Source organism: Cynocephalus volans, chromosome 10 (assembly GCF_027409185.1).
Source record: "Cynocephalus volans isolate mCynVol1 chromosome 10, mCynVol1.pri, whole genome shotgun sequence".
In the NCBI taxonomy this organism is placed as follows: domain Eukaryota; kingdom Metazoa; phylum Chordata; class Mammalia; order Dermoptera; family Cynocephalidae; genus Cynocephalus; species Cynocephalus volans.
Genome location: NC_084469.1, coordinates 112,788,124 through 112,806,620, shown reverse-complemented (window position 1 = coordinate 112,806,620; position 18,497 = coordinate 112,788,124). Strand labels below are relative to the sequence as shown.

At 48.5% G+C, this 18,497-nt stretch overlaps 1 protein-coding gene across 8 annotated transcripts in view; it reads left to right on the top strand.

Moving 5' to 3' along the window:
• The window catches only part of ACSF3 (acyl-CoA synthetase family member 3), a 61,607-nt gene that overhangs the window by 25,790 nt on the left and 17,320 nt on the right, over positions 1 to 18,497 (top strand). For 5 of the 8 annotated variants that reach the window (XM_063109461.1, XM_063109455.1, XM_063109454.1 and 2 more), the window contains 2 exons: positions 1,049 to 1,161; positions 15,857 to 15,983. In XM_063109461.1, coding sequence (XP_062965531.1) covers positions 1,049 to 1,161; positions 15,857 to 15,983 — 240 coding nt within the window. The remainder of the gene's footprint in view (positions 1 to 1,048; positions 1,162 to 15,856; positions 15,984 to 18,497) is intronic. The other 3 variants (XM_063109458.1, XM_063109460.1, XM_063109459.1) reach the window with 1 other exon arrangement.

Here is an 18,497-nt window from a genome sequence, read left to right as displayed (position 1 = left end):
CGTCCGGGAGGCTCTGAGCTTGCAGCAGGGACAGCCGAGGGCAGAGGGCTCAGGGCTTCATCTGCGCATGGGCTGTGCTGAAAATCCTGGCACTGTGTGGCATGTGGCACCCAGTAGATGCCCTGCCAAGAAGAGGTGAATGGCCACCATCGCAGGATCCCATGCATATGAACGTCCCAGACAGAAACATGCACAGAGACAGAAAGTCACCTTACACTGGCCAGGGTCGGGGTGGGGGATGGGGAGAGACCGTGCATGGGGAGGGGTGTTTTTCTGGGGTGATGGAGCAGTTTGAACCAGAGCGAGGTGGTGGCCGCAGAACACTGTGAAGTCACCACCACCACCAACTATACACTTTAAAATGATCAGTTATGCATTACATGGATTTCACCTCCGTTTTAAAAATCTTTAGAAACAACACATGAAAAAAGGAGAGACAGGAGGATGCTGCCCCACTGTGTCCTTCTGGGCAGTGACACCGATTTCTGACCAGAGCCGCAGGGCCAGCATCAGCACATATGGACCAGCAGAAAACTCCCTGGGGCAGGCCCTGCCCCACACACCCCCTCAGCTCGGCACCGGCAAGAGCGAGACTTGTGCAGACAGGCCTACTAGACCATGGGCCCCAGGACCTCGGGGGGCAACAGCAAGAGCCTGTGGAGCTGCTTTCCTGAGAGACTTTGTCCTGTGACAGGTCTCCACTGACTGACATCATTACCAACACCCCAGATCATCCAGGCAAGGGGCCAGCGCTCCTGTCCCTGTAGTTGATCTCAAGTGAAGACAACACTGGAATCTACCATGGGAGGTTATGAGGCCTCCGGAGATGGCTTGGAAAGTGTTGTGTAGAGCTGGCACCTGTGGGGCTCAGCGAGCATCCATGGGCGCCCACACGGTCCTCTCTGAGGTCCCAGGCAAAGAACTTTCCCCTCCCAACACCCACCACATGTGGTGTACACACGGGGAAGCCCAAGGAGTCCGAGCACGGGCTGCGTGTTTCTCCTCTGGATCTGGCTGACTGCCTTCCCCTGTGTTTTCTCCCCTGTAGGTTCTGTGGGGACCCCACTGCCGGGAGTGGAGGTGCGCATTGTCTCAGAAAACCCACAGAAAGATGGCCGCCCCTACGCCATCCACGCCGAGGGAAATGAGAGGGAGACCAAGGTAGCACTGCTGTTCTGGCCATGGCAGTCGTGGGTATCATGGGACTGGGACAAAGCCCGGCGCGTGCAGGTTACAAAACTGTCTCTTTCCCTTGCCAGGTGACACCCTCTGTGCAGGGGACTAGCCCCCCTGGGTGAGGGAGACACCAGCATTACCAGGGCACCCACATGTGTTTTGGTGTTACCCATATATGTCCCTCTGTCTGCTCACAGCACGGGGGACAGAGGGAGCCAAGGCGTGGGAGACGCAGGGCCCCGCCTATTAGGGAAGTGTCGAGATGAGTTCTTATGGGCTAAGGAGAAGCTCACCATGAAACACTGGAAGGCACTGTGGATGGGGATCTGGTTGAAACCATTGAACTGGCATGACCTGGCACCCATTCTGACCGGACACTGGCCGTAGACTCCCAGGCAGGTGCTGGGCAGGCGCACAGAGCCCGGCCAGCCGAGGCAACCACTTCTGCTGAAAGTACCACTCTCTCTGTCCCATGTGTTGTTCTAAAATCAACAAGCGTGGACAAGAAGAAAGAACAAGGTCTCATTTCAGTGAGGATTCTAAGAGCTAAGAATCTGCAGCTCACAGTGAGCTCGAGTCACAGAGAAAAGTTTAGGGATGGTTGGGAAATTGAATTTTGATATAAAAGGAAATTATTCCCTCTGAAGCTAACATCCATAGCAGGTAGCATTTGTTATTGATGCTGTTGCCCTGAGGGGTTTACATGAGGAAGGAGTCGCGAGTCCTTTCACCTGATTCCATCCCCACATGGCCTGCTGGCCAGTCCAGCTCCTCACGTGACTCCACCTCCACACATTCAGGAGCAAGCTGTGCTGGTCCACCTGGGACACGCCCTCAGAACCAGGGACAGGTTTTATCAGGCTGCACACCTCTCCAGGCTTGGTCTCCGCATCTGACAGCTTGCGGGTTGGAGGAGACAGTGGTTGTTGAGTGGTTTAGCTCAAGCGAATGGGCAGGACCTGGGTGGCCACAAGTGGAACTTCATGAAAGTTCCCAAATAACATCAAGAAGTAGGTGTTCTGCTTACTTAAGAAAACCTCCTACCTGGGCCCCCTGCTAGACCACAGCTCGTGTGTGGGTCAGGTTGTGCCTCCTGTCTTGCATGGAACCTGCCCTCAGGTTGGCCTCAAGGCTCCAGGACCCGGCCATCCCTCCGTGACCTCCTTTCTGCTTGGCTCCTGCCCCTGCCCAGCTGGCTCCAGGGCTGTCAGCCACACCGGCCTTTCCTGGCCCTTGGGTCTGTGCCCTCGAGGACACCTGCCCACCCCAGGGTCAGCTGGCCCAGCCCTTCACAGGGACAGGACTCTGCCCATGTTTGTGGGTCAGGGACACCGTCCTGTCAGTAATGTCCCCGGCACAGAGAGGGCGGTGCCCAGAAGAGCCTTGATGGCTGGGGAAACAAGACGCCCACTGCACAGGCCTCTGTTGGGGGACACACCGAGGTCCCAGGTGCGTCAGCTGATGGGCTCTGGCCTCCACTGGCACCTGTTCTGCCAGAAGTGGCAGAAATGTTGCCAGAGAAAGGGATGAGGGGTGTGTCTGTCTTAAATTAAAATAAAACTTAACTGCTTTGCACCTGTTGTGGCAAGCTGCCGGCTACACCTGATTACACGTGTGCTGCGTGTCTCTAATTGTTTGAGTCTGCAGAGAGTTCTTCCCTGAAACGTGCTTAAAATAGAAGCAGCAGCCCCAGCCCCCAGGCACCATGACAGAAGGAAGCTGCTCTTAGGGCTCCAGGGGCATATGGGGCCGTCAGAGAGACATACCCTGGACTGCTTTAGTATTAGAATAAAGGGGCATTTGCAGTTCAATCGAGGCACCAGTGCAGCAGTGCAGGATAGAGCCATCTCCATGGTTGTGTGGCTCCGCCAGAGGCTCAGGACCCACCTTTGTATGTGGGTAAGGGTGGGCCCTGGGCCCACATCTCGTGTTTGCGTCCTCTAACAATTTGGACCATGCTTGTCAGACACCCTCGGGGTTTCTGTGGCAACTGTGGAGAGGGATGACTTACAGCGGGAACCAGCTCTCCTCTCCCGGTGGTCCTATGTGAAGGAACCCCCCAGCTCACACTCTTACACGAGTGTACATGGTGGACCTACACCCCACAGCCCAGGGATTCCTGCCTACATAACCGCAGCCTGGGGTCAGCATTGGCTCAGATAACATTGTTGCAAACTTCCATGTCATCTGCTTTTGTCCATTGACCCTGTGGCATTTGGCATCTCTTTTTTTGCTGCAGGGTTCTGCTGGGGTTGGGTTTGTCTTTAATGCCCCATGACTGTTCTCAGGCAGAAGGTCACCAGGCCCTCGGACCTGAGTGAAGAGGGGTTAGTCAGAAAATGGAAGGTGCCCATAGAAAGGAGTGTGCTGTGTGGGGATGGGAGGACTCCCTTGCCGAGATCTGTCTGGGGCCAGAATATCTGGATCCTTCCAGGGCCATGACCGACCTGCCATGGGGGCTCCTCATCACCCTGCTGAGGGCCAGCACAGATGCCCACCTCCACGCCCTGCTAGGTTACCAGGGAGCCTGGCCCAGCACTCAGTCATGCTAACTTTTGGGGGCTTCCTTGAGGTCTTGTGTGTGTGTGTACAGGTATGTGCTATGTGTTGTCATGATTTTGAGTCATTTGGTTATACGTTTTCACTTTGCCTTTTTTTTTTTTTTGAAGATTACAGGTAAGGGGATCTTAACCCTTGACTTGGTGTTGTCAGCACCACACTCTCCCAAGTGAGCCACGGGCTAGCCCCTATACATTTTCACTTTGCATACTTTAAGTCCTAAAGTGCCTACTCATGTGATTAACCTCCAAGAACACAGGTGTAAATGTTGAGGGATTTTCCTCCTGGTAGAAGAGTCTGGGTGGAGGTGCCCTCTGCATGCCAGCATCCACACACACAGTGTGGGGACAGTGTGTGCAGCTGTGACCTGGCAGCTGCCACCTGGTTGCCTTCATGTGGACAGTGCACTTGGCTACAGGTGTGCCTCATGCCTGGAGGTCAGGGCTTGGTTCCACTTTTCACTCTCACAAACAGGCTGTAGCCGATGGCCCACGCAGGCCCCTAGTGCCTTTCCCCAGGGCTCTTTCTGGAACGCACAGTCCCCGGCCGAGCCTGCTGCATCTCCTGTCGGCTCCCTGCCCCTTGTGCTCCATCCCACCGGGCCAGGGGTGGCTGAGATGTAAAGTGGAGAACCGGACACTTTCTTCTCTCAAGCCCCTGCATTTCCTCTTTGCCTGTGAACCGCTTCTGTGCTCACCAACTTTCCTGATCCTGCCAAGGTTTTGCCGAGAGTTTTCAGGACTTCCAAATACACTGAAAATCAGGTCATTTCCATTGAACATGTGCTTGACATTTTGGCATTTTTATAAGGTCAAAGTCTCTGATTTGCGAATTTAATGTGTGATCCCACAAACAAGATTTTCTTTGTGCTATTGATGAGGTTAGAACAGGTCATAATGTGCTTAAACATGAAGGATCAGAAACCATCCTAGACTCTGGAGTCAGATTTTATAGGGAGGGTATGGAAGGAAGATGGAAGTCTGTTTTCTGTGATCATAACTTCGCACCTTCATCCCTGTTAAGATGATTTGGGACCCACTCCCTTTGGCCCTGCCTCCTGAAGCACTCTTCCCGTGCAGCCTCTGAGACTCGCTGACAGTAGAGATACCCGATCGCCTGGCAGAGCACCTGTGGCTCTGTGCTCTAGGCTTCTCCCCAGCATTCTGGGCCTCGCTATGGTGGGAACCCTCCACGGCACGCTGACAGGTCCGCAGGTTCCTCAGGAGCGCTTCTTGTCTCTGCCAGACAACCTTTTAGAATCTGTAGGAACTTTCTTTGGGGTAACAAGTTCGTTCCTGGAGTTAGGAGGTGATGTTAGTGGGGAGGAGATAAGAGCAGCACATTGAGTCCCTCTTTTAAAAGTGACCCCACTGTGCACGATCGTATTTGAAGTGAAAGGTCCTCCAAAGAGAACCAGCGTAACGGTTAGCTGGAAACACCTGTAACCGGTGCGGAGCAGGTCGCCCGTGCACAGAGGTGGGCCATGGCCACCTTGGCGTGTGGCATGGCTGGCGCATAGCGTGGCCAGCCTCTGGGGGGCCGCCAGTCTGCCACTCTGCTGCAGGTGCTTCCCGCGTCTTGCAGCTTTGTTGGGCGGGTGTTGGGTGCTGGAAGAGTGGGCGCCTTCTCCTCTTCCCTACTAGGGAAAGTCCTGGCTCTGTTTGAAGTCATTCCACCCGCATGGCTCTCCAGGCTGAGATCCAGAGGCCCTGGGCCACTGTCTCCCTGCTGCGTGGGGTGTGGGGGTTGCATACCCCACCTCCCCCACCGCGTGCCTTTGCTTACTCTGATGCAAGTTTTACGTGCACAGCTCCCCAGCGGCTCCCACCTGTGTGCCCTGCACACACAGGGCATTGTCTATTAATTATCTTTTTATTTTTCCAAATTGCTCACTTACACGAGAGCCCGACACCAGCCAGTGACAGTAGGGTCTGTCAGTAGGTGAACGTCCACACAGCTGCGTGCAGCACACTGTAGCCAGGGCTTTTGCACAGCATCATCTTCTCTTCATGAGGTGTGGGTGGGCTGAGGCGGAGGCCACATGGTGGCAGCCAGCTCGCTTCTATTTCCCCCTTAAAAAAATTAATTATCTCGTTTTTTATCCATATGCAAGCTGTCACTCTGGATAGCAGACTGCTCTGTTGCTGCCTCCCCTCCCATGGCAACAGTGTCCCCCACCCACCTCTCCCTCCGCTGCTCCCCTCCAATCCCTGCCATCTATCACTGTGCTGTGCTGCCAACTGCTGCCCCAGCCTACAGTGGGGTCTGGGGACATGGACAGGTCCTGGCCTGCGAGGGGGGTTGGGGGATCGTGTTGTCCCCACACACAACTCACTTCAGACGAGGCTCGGGGTGTGGGAGATTCGCCCCTCTCTATAAAGGACCAGTCAGGAGGTGGCATGACCCTAGACAGGACTCTTCAGACAGAGAAGTGAATCCCAGCTGGCTGTGTGGATGTCTGTAGGCGGCCTGGCTCCTCCATGCCTGTCTTCCGTGCTGTGAACCAGAGCGCCTCCCCAATTGCCCCTTCAGGGGATGCTCAGGACTTGCAGGGCTTTCGGCCACCCCACAGCCCTGCTCCAGTTGTCTCACCCCTGCGTGGATGACCAGATCCTTTGGGACAGGCCCAGGTCCTGGGACAGCACCCCTTCCACACGGGCCTGGGGCTGGCTGCAGCCCCAACACTGGGGCTCCCTAAGAACCAGATTTCTTTCTTGTGAACACAGGACACCTCCCCACCCTGTGCCATTCGCAAGGACAGAGGGGAACCAAGGAGCCTCCATGGATGGGGGTCTGCCCTGGGTTCCCCTTCCTCACCTTCCTGCCCATGACCTACCCGCCAGGATTCCAGCACCTCCCACAGGGGCTAGAGCCTTCCTCTCGGGGGGGACTTGTGTCAGAGAACCAGGTGGGTGTCAGGCTTCCATCTGCAGCTTCCCATCACCATCTGCAGCCGACAGAAAAAGGAAAGACTGCCAAGCAGTAGGTGGCTGAGCCCCAACCTGTCCTCAGCCACACATGCCTGCAAAGGCTGTGGTGTTCCTAGTCGCCCAGAGGTGGAGCCTCTCTCTGCAGACAGCCTGGACCTGAGCTACAGGGCGTAAAAAGCAGGTGGAGCCTGAAGCCGCCACATCTTTGCCAGTGCCTTTGATAGTTCCCTGGGGAACAGCTGCTGCCCCCAAAGCTTAGGGAGGGGCTCACTGGTGGCTCTCTGAGCTTGGCTTCCGGAGGTCGCGGGGTGTTGGCTGTGCTCCTCCGTGACCCAGCAACATGGTAGTGGTCTCAGTCAAAGGAAGCACTTAGTGCTGTTTACAACTTTATGTTCTTGTTATTTCTCTGTCAGGTTATTCTTTGTCTGCACCTGTCTCCTGGTTTACCTCCTCATACCCACATCTCTGAAGCTTACAGGTGTCAGTGACCTGTCGTTCCAGGGTCTGTGTAGCAAGTTAGCACTAGGCAAGCAGAGGCACGCTGGGCCAGCCAGCCTGGAGCTTGACGCTGGTGTTCATTTTTTCCTACCTCTCCCCAAGGAAACTGAAAATGCCTTTTTTTTTTTTAATGGCATGAAGTAAATAATGACATATCTTAATTACCTGGTACTTGCTTTCCTTAGACTGGAGACTACATGGCAAATGTGAACAGAAATCAGGATTGGTGGGTGGTCTGTCTTTGTGGCACGGAACCATGGTAATTAGATGAACCTAAGAAGAGATTCAGACTGACTTCTTGAGCAGGATTGACCTGTAGGTGAGGGGTCTTGAGGGAGCTGATTTGGTTCCTGAAGACCCCAACTCTGCACTGTGTGTGTCTGTGGGCACTAGTGCTGCTGCTGTGGAGTCTTGGGGCTGGCGGCTGCTGTGTTCCGAGTTGGTTAGTGTGCTGTGCACAGGGTAGGGCAGTTTGTCACAAGTGGAGGCAATGTGATGTCATCCTCCTTGGTAGCCTGAGGCATCCATGTCACTCACCAAATTCAAGTCACCATCAGTGGCATGACACAGCCAGACTTCAGAGATGCTACATGTGAAAAAATTTGCATGTCAGAATTAATAAAACTAGTATGTCTTCACTTTGTGCAAATTGCCTGGGAATAAGATCATAAATATTTTTCCTTATTGTATGAAATCAGAAATTGAGGCACAGTGATAGGGGTGGAGCAGGAAGCCCTGTGTGACAGAATGAGCCCTCATGCCTGCATCCTGTCCACCATGTGGACCAGCCATATGTCCCCTTGGTCTGGGCCAGGTGGTCTTCGTGGAGTCATCTTATGTGGTGCTGTGGAAAGGACATGGCTTCACCGTGTTTGGGGTTTCAGTCCCTAGACCCTGAGGTCTCATGCTTGGAAGAATGAAAGGGGTGCTGACAGAAATCCTCAGACTGTGGGAGCTGCAAGGGCCACAACAGGGAGGGCTGCTGTTCTTTTTTAAGTTAGCACACTGTGTGTCATTCTGGGTCCAATCAGGAGACGGAAACCACACAGCAATTTAAACAGATGGTATTTAATGTCAAGAATGGCTAAACAAGGATAGAAAAGTAATTGAGATGTAAGACTTTATAGGGTACCCAGGGCCTAGAGAGTGCCACGAGGGCAAGTTGAGAGGAAGGTGTAGTGGGTGGCTGCTGGAAGGCCAAGACACTTGCACCCAGGTTAGAGCTGGCCTGTGGGTGCTGGGTGAGCCAGGGCAGCCCTCTGTGGCACAGATGAGCCACGATGTGTGGGTGTGCAGATAGAATGGGGACATCTGTGCAGGTGAGAGGCCTGTAGTGACAGTGTTGTGAGGGCCATGGGAAGGTGGTCACTAGGCCGTTCCAGGACTGACTTCATCAAGGGACTATGCATTCTGGGCATGTGACAGGGACAGAACACCACCAGATGTCCACACCCACACCAGCAAGAGAAGCCCTTCCTCCCACAGAGCCCTCCGTGCCCTCTATGGAGAGAACTAATGTGCTTGCTGTGAGAACAGGTGCTGAGGTACGAGCCCCACTGTGGTCACAGAGCAGGTTGCAAAGGTGACTCTGGGGCTGAGTGGCCTTACACTGACAAGTGGTACACAGTAAAATTGACTTTTTTCAGTGTACAATCTTATGAATTTTAACACATGTATAGATTCACATAACTCCCACCAGTCGGGACCCATGGCAGGTCCACCACCCAAAACACTCCCTTGTGTCCCCCTTTGTGGGGTATCCTCCAGCACTGCAACACTTAGCAATCACCGATCTGTTCTCCTTTTGAGTGTTGCCTTCTCAGGAATGTCATAGGGATAGAATCCTGTGGTGTGCTGCATTTCGAGACCAGCTTCTTTATGGTCATATAGCGCCTTTGAGATTTATTCAGAGTTGTCACATATGCCAAGAGATTGTTCTTTTTCATAGTGATTGCGTGGGTGCTTGTCTAGTCACTCCTCAGAAGACACATGGGTTGTTTCCAGATTTGGGCCATGATGGATACAGCTTTTATAAACATTTATTTTCAGGTTTTCATGTGAAAGTTTATATTTCTCTAAGGTAAATACCCAGGAATTGTATTGGGTCATATGTTAAACGTACATTTAACTTCAGGAGAAACTGCTGTCTGATTGGGTGGAGTGGCTGCTATTTTGCATTCCCACCAGCAACATATGAGAGTCCCAGCTGCTCTGCATCCTGGCAACTCTTGATGTTGTCAAGATTTTACTTTAGCCATTTTGATAGGTGTTAGCGGTGTCTGACTGTGGTTTTAATGTGCAGTGTCCCCCAGTAGCTAGTGATGTTGAACATCTTTGCATGTGCATATTTGCCATCTGCAGTGTTCTTTTTGAATTGTCTGTTCGAGCCTTCAGACTGTTTTTCAATTGGCTTGTTTCTCTTCTGAAGTGTTCTTTGTTGGATATGCGGTTTGCTGACATTTTCTCCTGGTCTGTGGCTTGTCTTTTCATCCTCTGGTATTTCACAGGGCAAAATTTTTAATTTTGATCAAACCTAGTCCTTCTTTTCTGTTATGGATTGAGCTTTTAGTGTTATGTCTAAGAATTCCTTGCCTAGCTCCAGGTCACAGAGGTTTTCTCCTAGATTTTCTTCTGAAAGTTTTATACTTTCACATTTCACATTTATATCTATCATGCATTTTGAGTATATTTTCATGTAATGTGTGGGTTTAGGTGGAGGTTCATTTTTTTTGCATATGGTTATTGATTGTTCAAATACAATTTGTTGGAAATACAACACTTTCTTCATTAATTTGCCTTTGCAACTTTGTCAAAAATCAGTTGGACATATTTGAGTGGGTCTGTATATAGGTTATCTCTCCTCTTCCACTGATCTGTGTGTGCTTTCCTCTGCCAATACCATATGTCTTGACTACTGTGGTTTTATAGTAAGTCTTAAAATTGTAGAGTGGGGCCGGCCCTGTGGCGCACTCGGGAGAGTGCAGTGCTTGGGCACGCAGCGGCGCTCCCGCCACGGGTTTGGATCCTATATAGGGATGGCCGGTGTGCTCACTGGCTGAGCGCAGTGCGGGCGATACCAAGCCAAGGGTTGTGATCCCCTTACCGGTCACAAAAAAGACAAAAAAAAAAAAAAATTGTAGTGTGATTCCACCAACTTTATTCTTTTTCAGAGTTGTTTTGGCTGCACATGACAATTTTAGAATTAGCTTTGAAAAAGAATAATCTGCAAGATCTTTCTATATCTACAAAAAGTTCTTTTGGGATCTTGATTGGAATTGCATTAAATCTATAGATCAATTACGGGAGAATTAACAATTACTATATTGAGTCTTCCAATCCATGAACATGGTATTTTTCTGCATTTATTTAGTTTTGCCTTGGGTTTTTTCTATTGTTTTTCAGCATACAGATGCTGTACATGTTTTGTTAGATTTACTCATAAATGTTTTTTCTTTCCTCCTCTTCCTTTTCCTCTTTTTCTTTTTCAACTATTGTTAAGTGTGGGGGTGGAGGTGGGTGGTGTTGTTAGTTTGTTTCCAATTGTTCATTGCTAGTATATAGAAATACAATTAATTTTTGTGTGCTGGCTTCATATCCTTTAGTAACCATGCTAAATTGACTTATTTAGTTTTGGGAGGGGTTTTTTTTGTAGATTCCTTTGGAATTTCTACATATACAATCGTGTTTTCTGAAAGTAGGGACAGTTTTATTTTTTCCTTTCCAATCTGTATTTTTTTAATTTCTTTTTCTTGCCTTAGCACTGTGACTAGGATTTCCAGTACAATGTTGAATAAGAGCAGTGAGAGTGAATGTCATTGTCTTATTTCTGATCTTAAGGGGAAAATATTTAGTCTTTCATCGAGTATGATGCTATAGGCTTTTGTAGAGTCCATTCTATTTATGATATGCTGAGAGTTTTTGTCATGAATGGATGTTGAATATTTTTAAATGCTTTTTCTGTATCAATTGGTTTTCCTTCATTAGGCTGTTAATATTGTGGATCACACTGATTGATTTTCTAGCATCCAATGAGCCTTACATCCCAGAACAAACCCCACTTGGTCATGGTTCTTTTTATGTAGTGCTGGATTTCATTTGCTAACACTTTGTTGAGAATTTTTGCACCTATGTTCATGAGGGATTTGATTCTGTAGTTTCATGTTTTTATACATTCTTTGTCTGATTTGGGTATCAAGGTAAAGCTGGCATCATAAAATGAGTTGGAAAGTGTTCCCTCCTTTTCTTTTTTCTGGAAGAGATTGTATGGAATGGTGTCATTTCTTCTTCAAGTGTTTAGTAGAATTTACCAGTGAAACCACCTGGTCCTGGGGGTTTCTTTTTTGAATGATAGAATTTTAACTATGAATTCAGTTTCTTTAGTGGTTATAGGACTATCTGGGTCCTCTATTGCATCTTGGGTGAGTTTGGTAGATATAGTTTTTTATGAATGGGCCCATTTAATCTAAGTTGTTGAATTAATGTGCACGGAGGTTTTCATGGTATTCCCTTGTTAGCCTTTCCATGTCTACAGAGTCTGAAGTGATGCTCCTCCTGTCCTCTTCTGTTTCTTTTTTCTTTGTTATTCTTGCTTAGAGGTTTATCTGTTTTATTGATCTTTTTTCAAAGAATTAGTTTTTGGATTTGTGGATTTTTCTCTATTTTTCACTTCAATTTCACTGATTTCTGTTCTTTATTGTTTTCTTCTGCTTGCTTTTAGCTTATTTTTTTCTTTTTCTGATTTCTTAAGGTGAGACTTTAGATTATTGATTTGAGACCTTTCCTCTTTACTAATATATGCATTTAATTACACAAATTTACCTCTAATCATTGCTGTAGCTACATTCCCCAAATTTTGATATCCTTAAATTTCTTTTAAGATTTTCTCCTTGACTTAAATTTCTTTTAAGATTTTCTCCTTGACTCATGGATTATTTAGAAGTATGTTGTCTGTTTTCCAAGTGTTTGGGGATTTTTCTGTTATCTTTCTGTTATTGATTTCTAGTTTAATTCCATTACAGTCAGAAAACATACTTGGTATTATTTCAATTTTTAAAAATTTATTAAGGTGTGTTACATTTTGAGTCTGTTGCTTGATACACATACTTTTATTATTGTTATGTCTTCTTGGGAAATTAACCCTTTTATCAACGTGTAATGCTGCTGATAGTGCTCTTTACTCTTAAATTTATTTTGTCTGATTTATTTCAGCCATTTTAATTCATTTTGATTGGCATTTCCATGGTAAATATTGTTCTACCCATTTGCTTCTAATCTACCTATATAATTGTATTGAGGTGAGTTTCCTATAGACAGTATATAGCTGGATCATGTATGTTTTTTCAATCTAGTCTGACAAGCTCTGTCATTTAATTGGTATGTTTAGATTATTTACATTTAATATACTTATTGTTGTGCTTGAATTTAATCCTACCATTTTATTACTTGTTTACTGTTTTTCCATTGGTTTTTCATTGCTAGGCTTTCCACTTACAGCCTTCTTTGGAGTTATTTTTTAGTATTCCATTTTAACTTGTCCACTGAGTTTTTTAACTATATATATATTTGTAGGGACTTTTTTTAGTAGTTTCAGGCACTACAAAATACATACTTCATTTTTCACAATTTACTTAGAATCAACATTTTAACACTTCCAGAAGGATATAGAACCCCTACCACCATCTAGGTCACTTTGCCCTGTCCCTTTTATTTTGCAGTCATATACATTGTACCATCAAACAGTTGTAATTTCTGCTTTCAATGGTCAAAAATATTTTAGGGAATTCAAAAGGAAAGGATATTTTATTCACCAAGATATTTACCATTCTGATGTTTCATGTCTCCTTCTGGTATTTTTTCCTTTCTGCCTGAAGGACATTCTTTAGTAATTTTTTATAGATCAGATCTGCTCACAAGTTTTGTTTTTCTTCATCTAAGGATGTCTTTATTTTATCTTCATTCCTGAAGGATATTTTTACTAGATTTGCTATTCTCAGTTGACAGTTATTTTATTTCAGTGCTTTAAAAACATTATTCCACTTCTTTTTGGCCTTCATTGTTTCTTTTTTTTTTTTTTTTTTTAAGATGACCAGTAAGGGGACCTTAACCCTTGACTTGGTGTTGTCAGCACCCTGCTCTCCCAAGTGAGCTAATGAACCATCCCTATATAGGGATCTGAACCTGTGGCCTTGGTGTTGTCAGCACCACACTCTCCCAAGTGAGCCACAGGCCAGCCCTGGCCTTCATTGTTTCTGATGAGAAATCAGTAGTCATCTGAATCATTGTTCCTTTCTAAGTAATACACTGCTCTTTTCAGGCTGTGGCCAACATTTTTTCTTTATTGTTAGTTTTCAGTGATGGGATCCTGATGTATCTGGGCCTATACTTCTTTAGGTTTGTTCTGTTTGGGGTTCTGTGAGATTCTTGAATCTATAGGTTCATGTTTTCACCAAATTTGGGGGTTTCAGCCAAATTTTATTGAATATCTTTCTGCACCTAACTCTTTCTTCCTCTTCTTCTGTTAATACAGTAACATAAATATTAGCCCTTTGGGTACTAGCCTGCAGGATCCTGAGGCTCTGCTTATCTTTCGAATCATGTTGTTCAGATTGGGTAATTTCTGTTGCTGTGTCTTAAGTTTTCAGGTTCTTTTCTTTGTGATCCATTGTGCTATTGAGCCCATTTAGTGACTTTTTCTTATTTCTGTTGTTGTATTTTTCAGTTCTAAAATTTCCCTTTGGTTCTGCTTTCTATCTTTCATTTCTGTACTGAAACTTCTATATTTCCATTTATTTCCAGAGTGTTTGCTCTTACTTTTCGGAGTGTTTTTATAATGTATGACTTGAAGTCTTTGTCAGGTAATTCCAACAACTGTGTCATCTCAGTACTGTCAAGTACTTTTTCCATAAGAGTTGGTATTTTCCTGGTTCTCCATATGCCGAGTAATTTTGTATTGTATCCTGGACATTTAAAATATTATGTTATGGGGCCGGCCTGTGGCTCACTTGGGAGAGTGCGGTGCTGATAACACTAAGGCCATGGGTTTGGATCTCATATAGGGATGGCTGGCTAGCTCACTGGGTGAGCATGGTACTGACAACACCAAGTCAAGGGTTAAGATCCCCTTACCGGTCGTCTTTAAAAAAAAAAAAAAAGATTATGAGACTCTGGGTCTTGTTTACATCCTATAAAAAATGTTGATATTTTTGTTTTACTGTGACCCATTGGCTTAAATCTGCAAGTTCCTACCTGCCTTCTCTGGGATTGATTTTAATGTCAGTTCATTTTTAAAGCCTTTGCCCTGCTATCTGTACCTGTCCCACAGGTGTGTGCCCAGTAGACAGTCTGACCCTAGCAGTGGACAGATAAAGGACAGCAGTGGAAAAATCAGTGACGTTCACATAAAATCTGTGGTTTAGTTTGAAAACATGAACATACACCTCCTCCAAGATGGCAAGAGGGCAGGAGTCAGGCAGGTTGCTGAGTGTGAAGCCCAGCTGCTTGTGTCTGCAGGAGGTGTTTTATCTCCCTGCAGGTGGCCTCGCCCCCTCCTGGGAGGCTGCCATGGAGCAAGGCCATCGCCCTCCATGTGCTGCGTTGGCCCCAGAGGGTTTCAACTCTCTTTCCCAGCATCATGTAAATGAGCTGTACCGTTTTATAGCCTGTTTCAAAAAGTCCCTGTTTTAAAAACAGGAGAGGAAAGATTCTTCCTCCAAAAAAGAGTACATTCTAAATGGTGGTTGATGAGCCTGAGGTCTAATGGACTGTCATTTGCTCTCCTGGTTCACAGTGAATCATTCGTACAGCTCAACAGGGGAAGCAGTCACAGAGCAAGCGACTCTCCCCAGAGGAGTGCACCTGCAGCCCAGGCTCCTTGTCTGCTCTTCTCTCCTTCCTCCCATATCTGTGAGCAGGGGGCTCAGCTGTGTCTTCACGGGACCTTATCATCTGCTCACGGTTTCTGCTCCTGGTGTTGCATGAAGGCCAGCCTCACTCTCGCCACTCCCCATGGCCACAGTAGGGAATTGCTGACATTCCCTGCTTCCTGTGACCATGTACACTCCTGGGAGTTTGTTCTGGTCACCCGTGAACTCTCTTGAGCCTATTTCCTCATCATGGAGCCCTCCTTCTTTCAGTTGGTTGCTCCAAGTGAAAGGATTGATTTGGAAGGCCCTACAAAGGCTGCTGCCAACTCTGAGCTGCTCCAGGCATGATGGCAAGGGCCTGGGCAGCTGCCACTCCCATGTTCCTTAGTGTGTCTGAGAAACACCCTGAAGATGTTTTGGGAACAGCTTTTAGAAATGGACAGAGGGCTCAAATCCCACCCAGGCCCTGGGCTCTGAGACCTGAGCCAACAACTTTTCTGAGTCTAGAGGACAGAGCGGAAGCCCTGCGTTATGTGGCTGTTTTGGGATTAACAAGGTGATGTGCAGCTCCCAGCCCAGGGCACCCAGGGGTGGTGCCAGGACCCTGGAGGAGGGCTTGTTACTGCACAACTGGGTTCTTCCCACTAAGAGCTGCACTTCTCAAATGCTTCCAGCAACGTCTAGTTTCAGAAAGCGTATGGCCCTCAGGATGGGCAGGGAGCAGCCTGCAAAGAGCTCCCACATGGGGAGCACAGGAGTGCAGGTGGAGACCCTGATGCTGAGAGCTGTGTGACCAGCTCTGACCACACATTTCTCTCCCACCTTGTACAGGTGACCCCAGGGTTCGAAGAGAAGGAGGGGGAGCTGCTGGTCAGGGGATCCTCTGTGTTTCGAGAATATTGGGATAAACCAGAAGAAACTAAAAACGCTTTCACTTTGGATGGCTGGTTTAAAACAGGTAGGACCCAGCTCTGCAGGAATGGAGGGGACCCTGAAGGGCCAGGGCAGGAGCGGGACTCGCCAGCCAGCCTGGGTGTTCTGAGGACCCTTCACCACAGACATAGAGGGTGAAGTAGGGGCCTCTGTTCCACACTGTGCTCACTGAGTGCCAGCCTCCCACTGGCCTCTAGGAGAAGGCTCCTTAGGCTTATGCCTCGGAGGGACCAGGAGCCCTCAGGCCTCGTGACGAGGCTCCTATGCTGTTCCTTCTACTAAAATAGTCCCACTACTCCTTCCCCTCCCGCACACCACTGCACTCACACGCAGGCACTCTCACCCGCTCCTGCCCACCCTCCCTCCCCAACAAGGTCAAAAATCCTCTTGGTATGATACGATTTTGGTGTGGTCATGAGGTCACATTATTCCACAAGCTAGTCTGCTCTCTGTGGTGGAGCAGGCCTTGGGGCAGCAGGAGCCTGTCAGCCAGGCATCCTGTCAGTGGTCAGGGAAGACGGTGACAGCCCTGGAATGCACTGGTGGCCCCCCATCTGCCACCTCACCTTTTTCTTCTGAGACACATGCCCAAAACCTGCTCAAGCAGCTACCTGCCCACTTGTCCCCCACCTCCTGTGTGAGGAGCTAGCGGGGTCCCAGGATCCTTACTCTGCCAGATGACATGGTGACAATGGGAATGTTTAGTTGTGCAGCCATGTCCAGTCACTGGTGCGTGTTCTGATCTGGAGGGACACACTCCAGAATGCCAGTTCCTGACATCCAGATGGTGCACTTCTGGGTGGTGGTTCTTTTTCTTTTTGCCTACCTATATTTCTAAAATTTTTATGCTGAACATGCATTATTTTATAATAATCTTGAGGTAATATTTTCCAGAGAAAGACCTGTTTTCACATGTCAGAACACACTGGCCGTAGGCAGAAATGTGCTCACTGCATACATCTTCGCAGGGAGCAGAGCTGAGCAGGAGGCAGCGTGGGGGGCACCCTGGTGGTTCCTGCATATCTGAGAGGGGTGTTAGGAAAGAAGATGGGGTGACTGTGGCCTTGCTACAACCTGGCTCTTATCCTGGAAGCCCCATGGCCCTTGAAGTGTCTGCTGCTGTGAGGCAAAGCCTCACAAGGACGTGTGCAGTCTTAGCAGCTGGTCACTGTGGATCTGTGGGTGGGCACAGTCGTATGTCCAGCCTGCAGCCTGGGAATCTGCTGCCATTGCAGGCTGAGGTCACAGAATGACAGAGCAGGCTGCCTGGTGGAGACCCCACAGCCGCCCGGAAACTTGTGGGCCCCAATCAGGTGGGGCCTTGAGGTGAGGGGCATCCAGCGGCTCCTTCTGCCTCCCCACCACTGGTCGTGGCTGTCACTCGTCCTCTCTGGGCCCAGAGCCCTCCGTGGCCCTGTCTCTCATTCCTCTCCTCCTAGCGGCTATGGTCAGGAGCATCCCGTCCCATGGGCAGGAGGGAAGGCGACAAGGAAGCACCACGGACTCGCTCTCCAGCACCCAGATCACCCCACTCTGGGCAGTGTGGTGGGCATTCTGGAGGTCTGCAGAGTGGATGTCCTGTGAGCCCCCAGAACAGAGGCCAGCACCCAGGAGCTGCAGGGCACCTCCATGGGCCAGGCATCTCTGCAGGCCAGGCGCCAGCAGAGGACTAGGCATCAGCAGAGGGCCAGGCACCTCCATAGGCTGGGTGTCGGCAGTGGGCTGGGTGCTGCGTCCTGGAGCTCAAGTGACACCCGTCTCTCTGTGATGGATGCAGTTAGCAAGTCAACACACGCCTGCCTGGCATACCCTTTTTTAACATCCCCATTAACGTAAATGATCTGGTGAAAACAAACCTCTCTTTATTGTTAATTGTCCCTCACGTGCAGTATCTCAGAAGCACACTTCTGAGCTGATCTTGCTTCTAGTATGTTCCTCAACAGCCCTCTAGATTGTCTGGATTTGGAAACCTGACTTGCTTTGTGACCATCTTCTTTTTTTTTTAATTCAGATAAAAAGCTGCAGATTTTGTTTTCTTTAAAAACATGGAACCAAAACCCTATGGGTTTTGCCAATGGCAGGCTTGCCGAGGTGCCAGGCACAGCAGTGTGGGCTGCGGGGCAGGCAGTGTTAAAGCGTTTTTAGTCGCCGTTCCTGATGAGCATTTCAGTTGAAGAGGAATAGCATGCATTAATTATTGTAAAGAGATGTCTTTAGGAGAAAATGATTTTGAAATTCAGTTTAATTTTATTGTAATGTGCTGCAAACAGGAAGGGAGTATGTGTGTTTAATTGGCTCTCAGGGGCAAGGCCTAGAAGCTGCACGTCTTTGTCACAGGCCATTAGTGCTACAGACTGCATAATGAGAGCATGCGATCAGCTCACAGCTGCTGGCTCCTACAGGGAGAGCATGATATTAAATAGAAATCAGGATAAATTAAACTTAACCCTTTCCCTGGCCAGCCCCTCCTACCATGTGGATTCTGGCATAAGCTGGGGAGCTGCTGCCAGTGAGCGCTTGCTTGGGAGGGCTAAGTCCG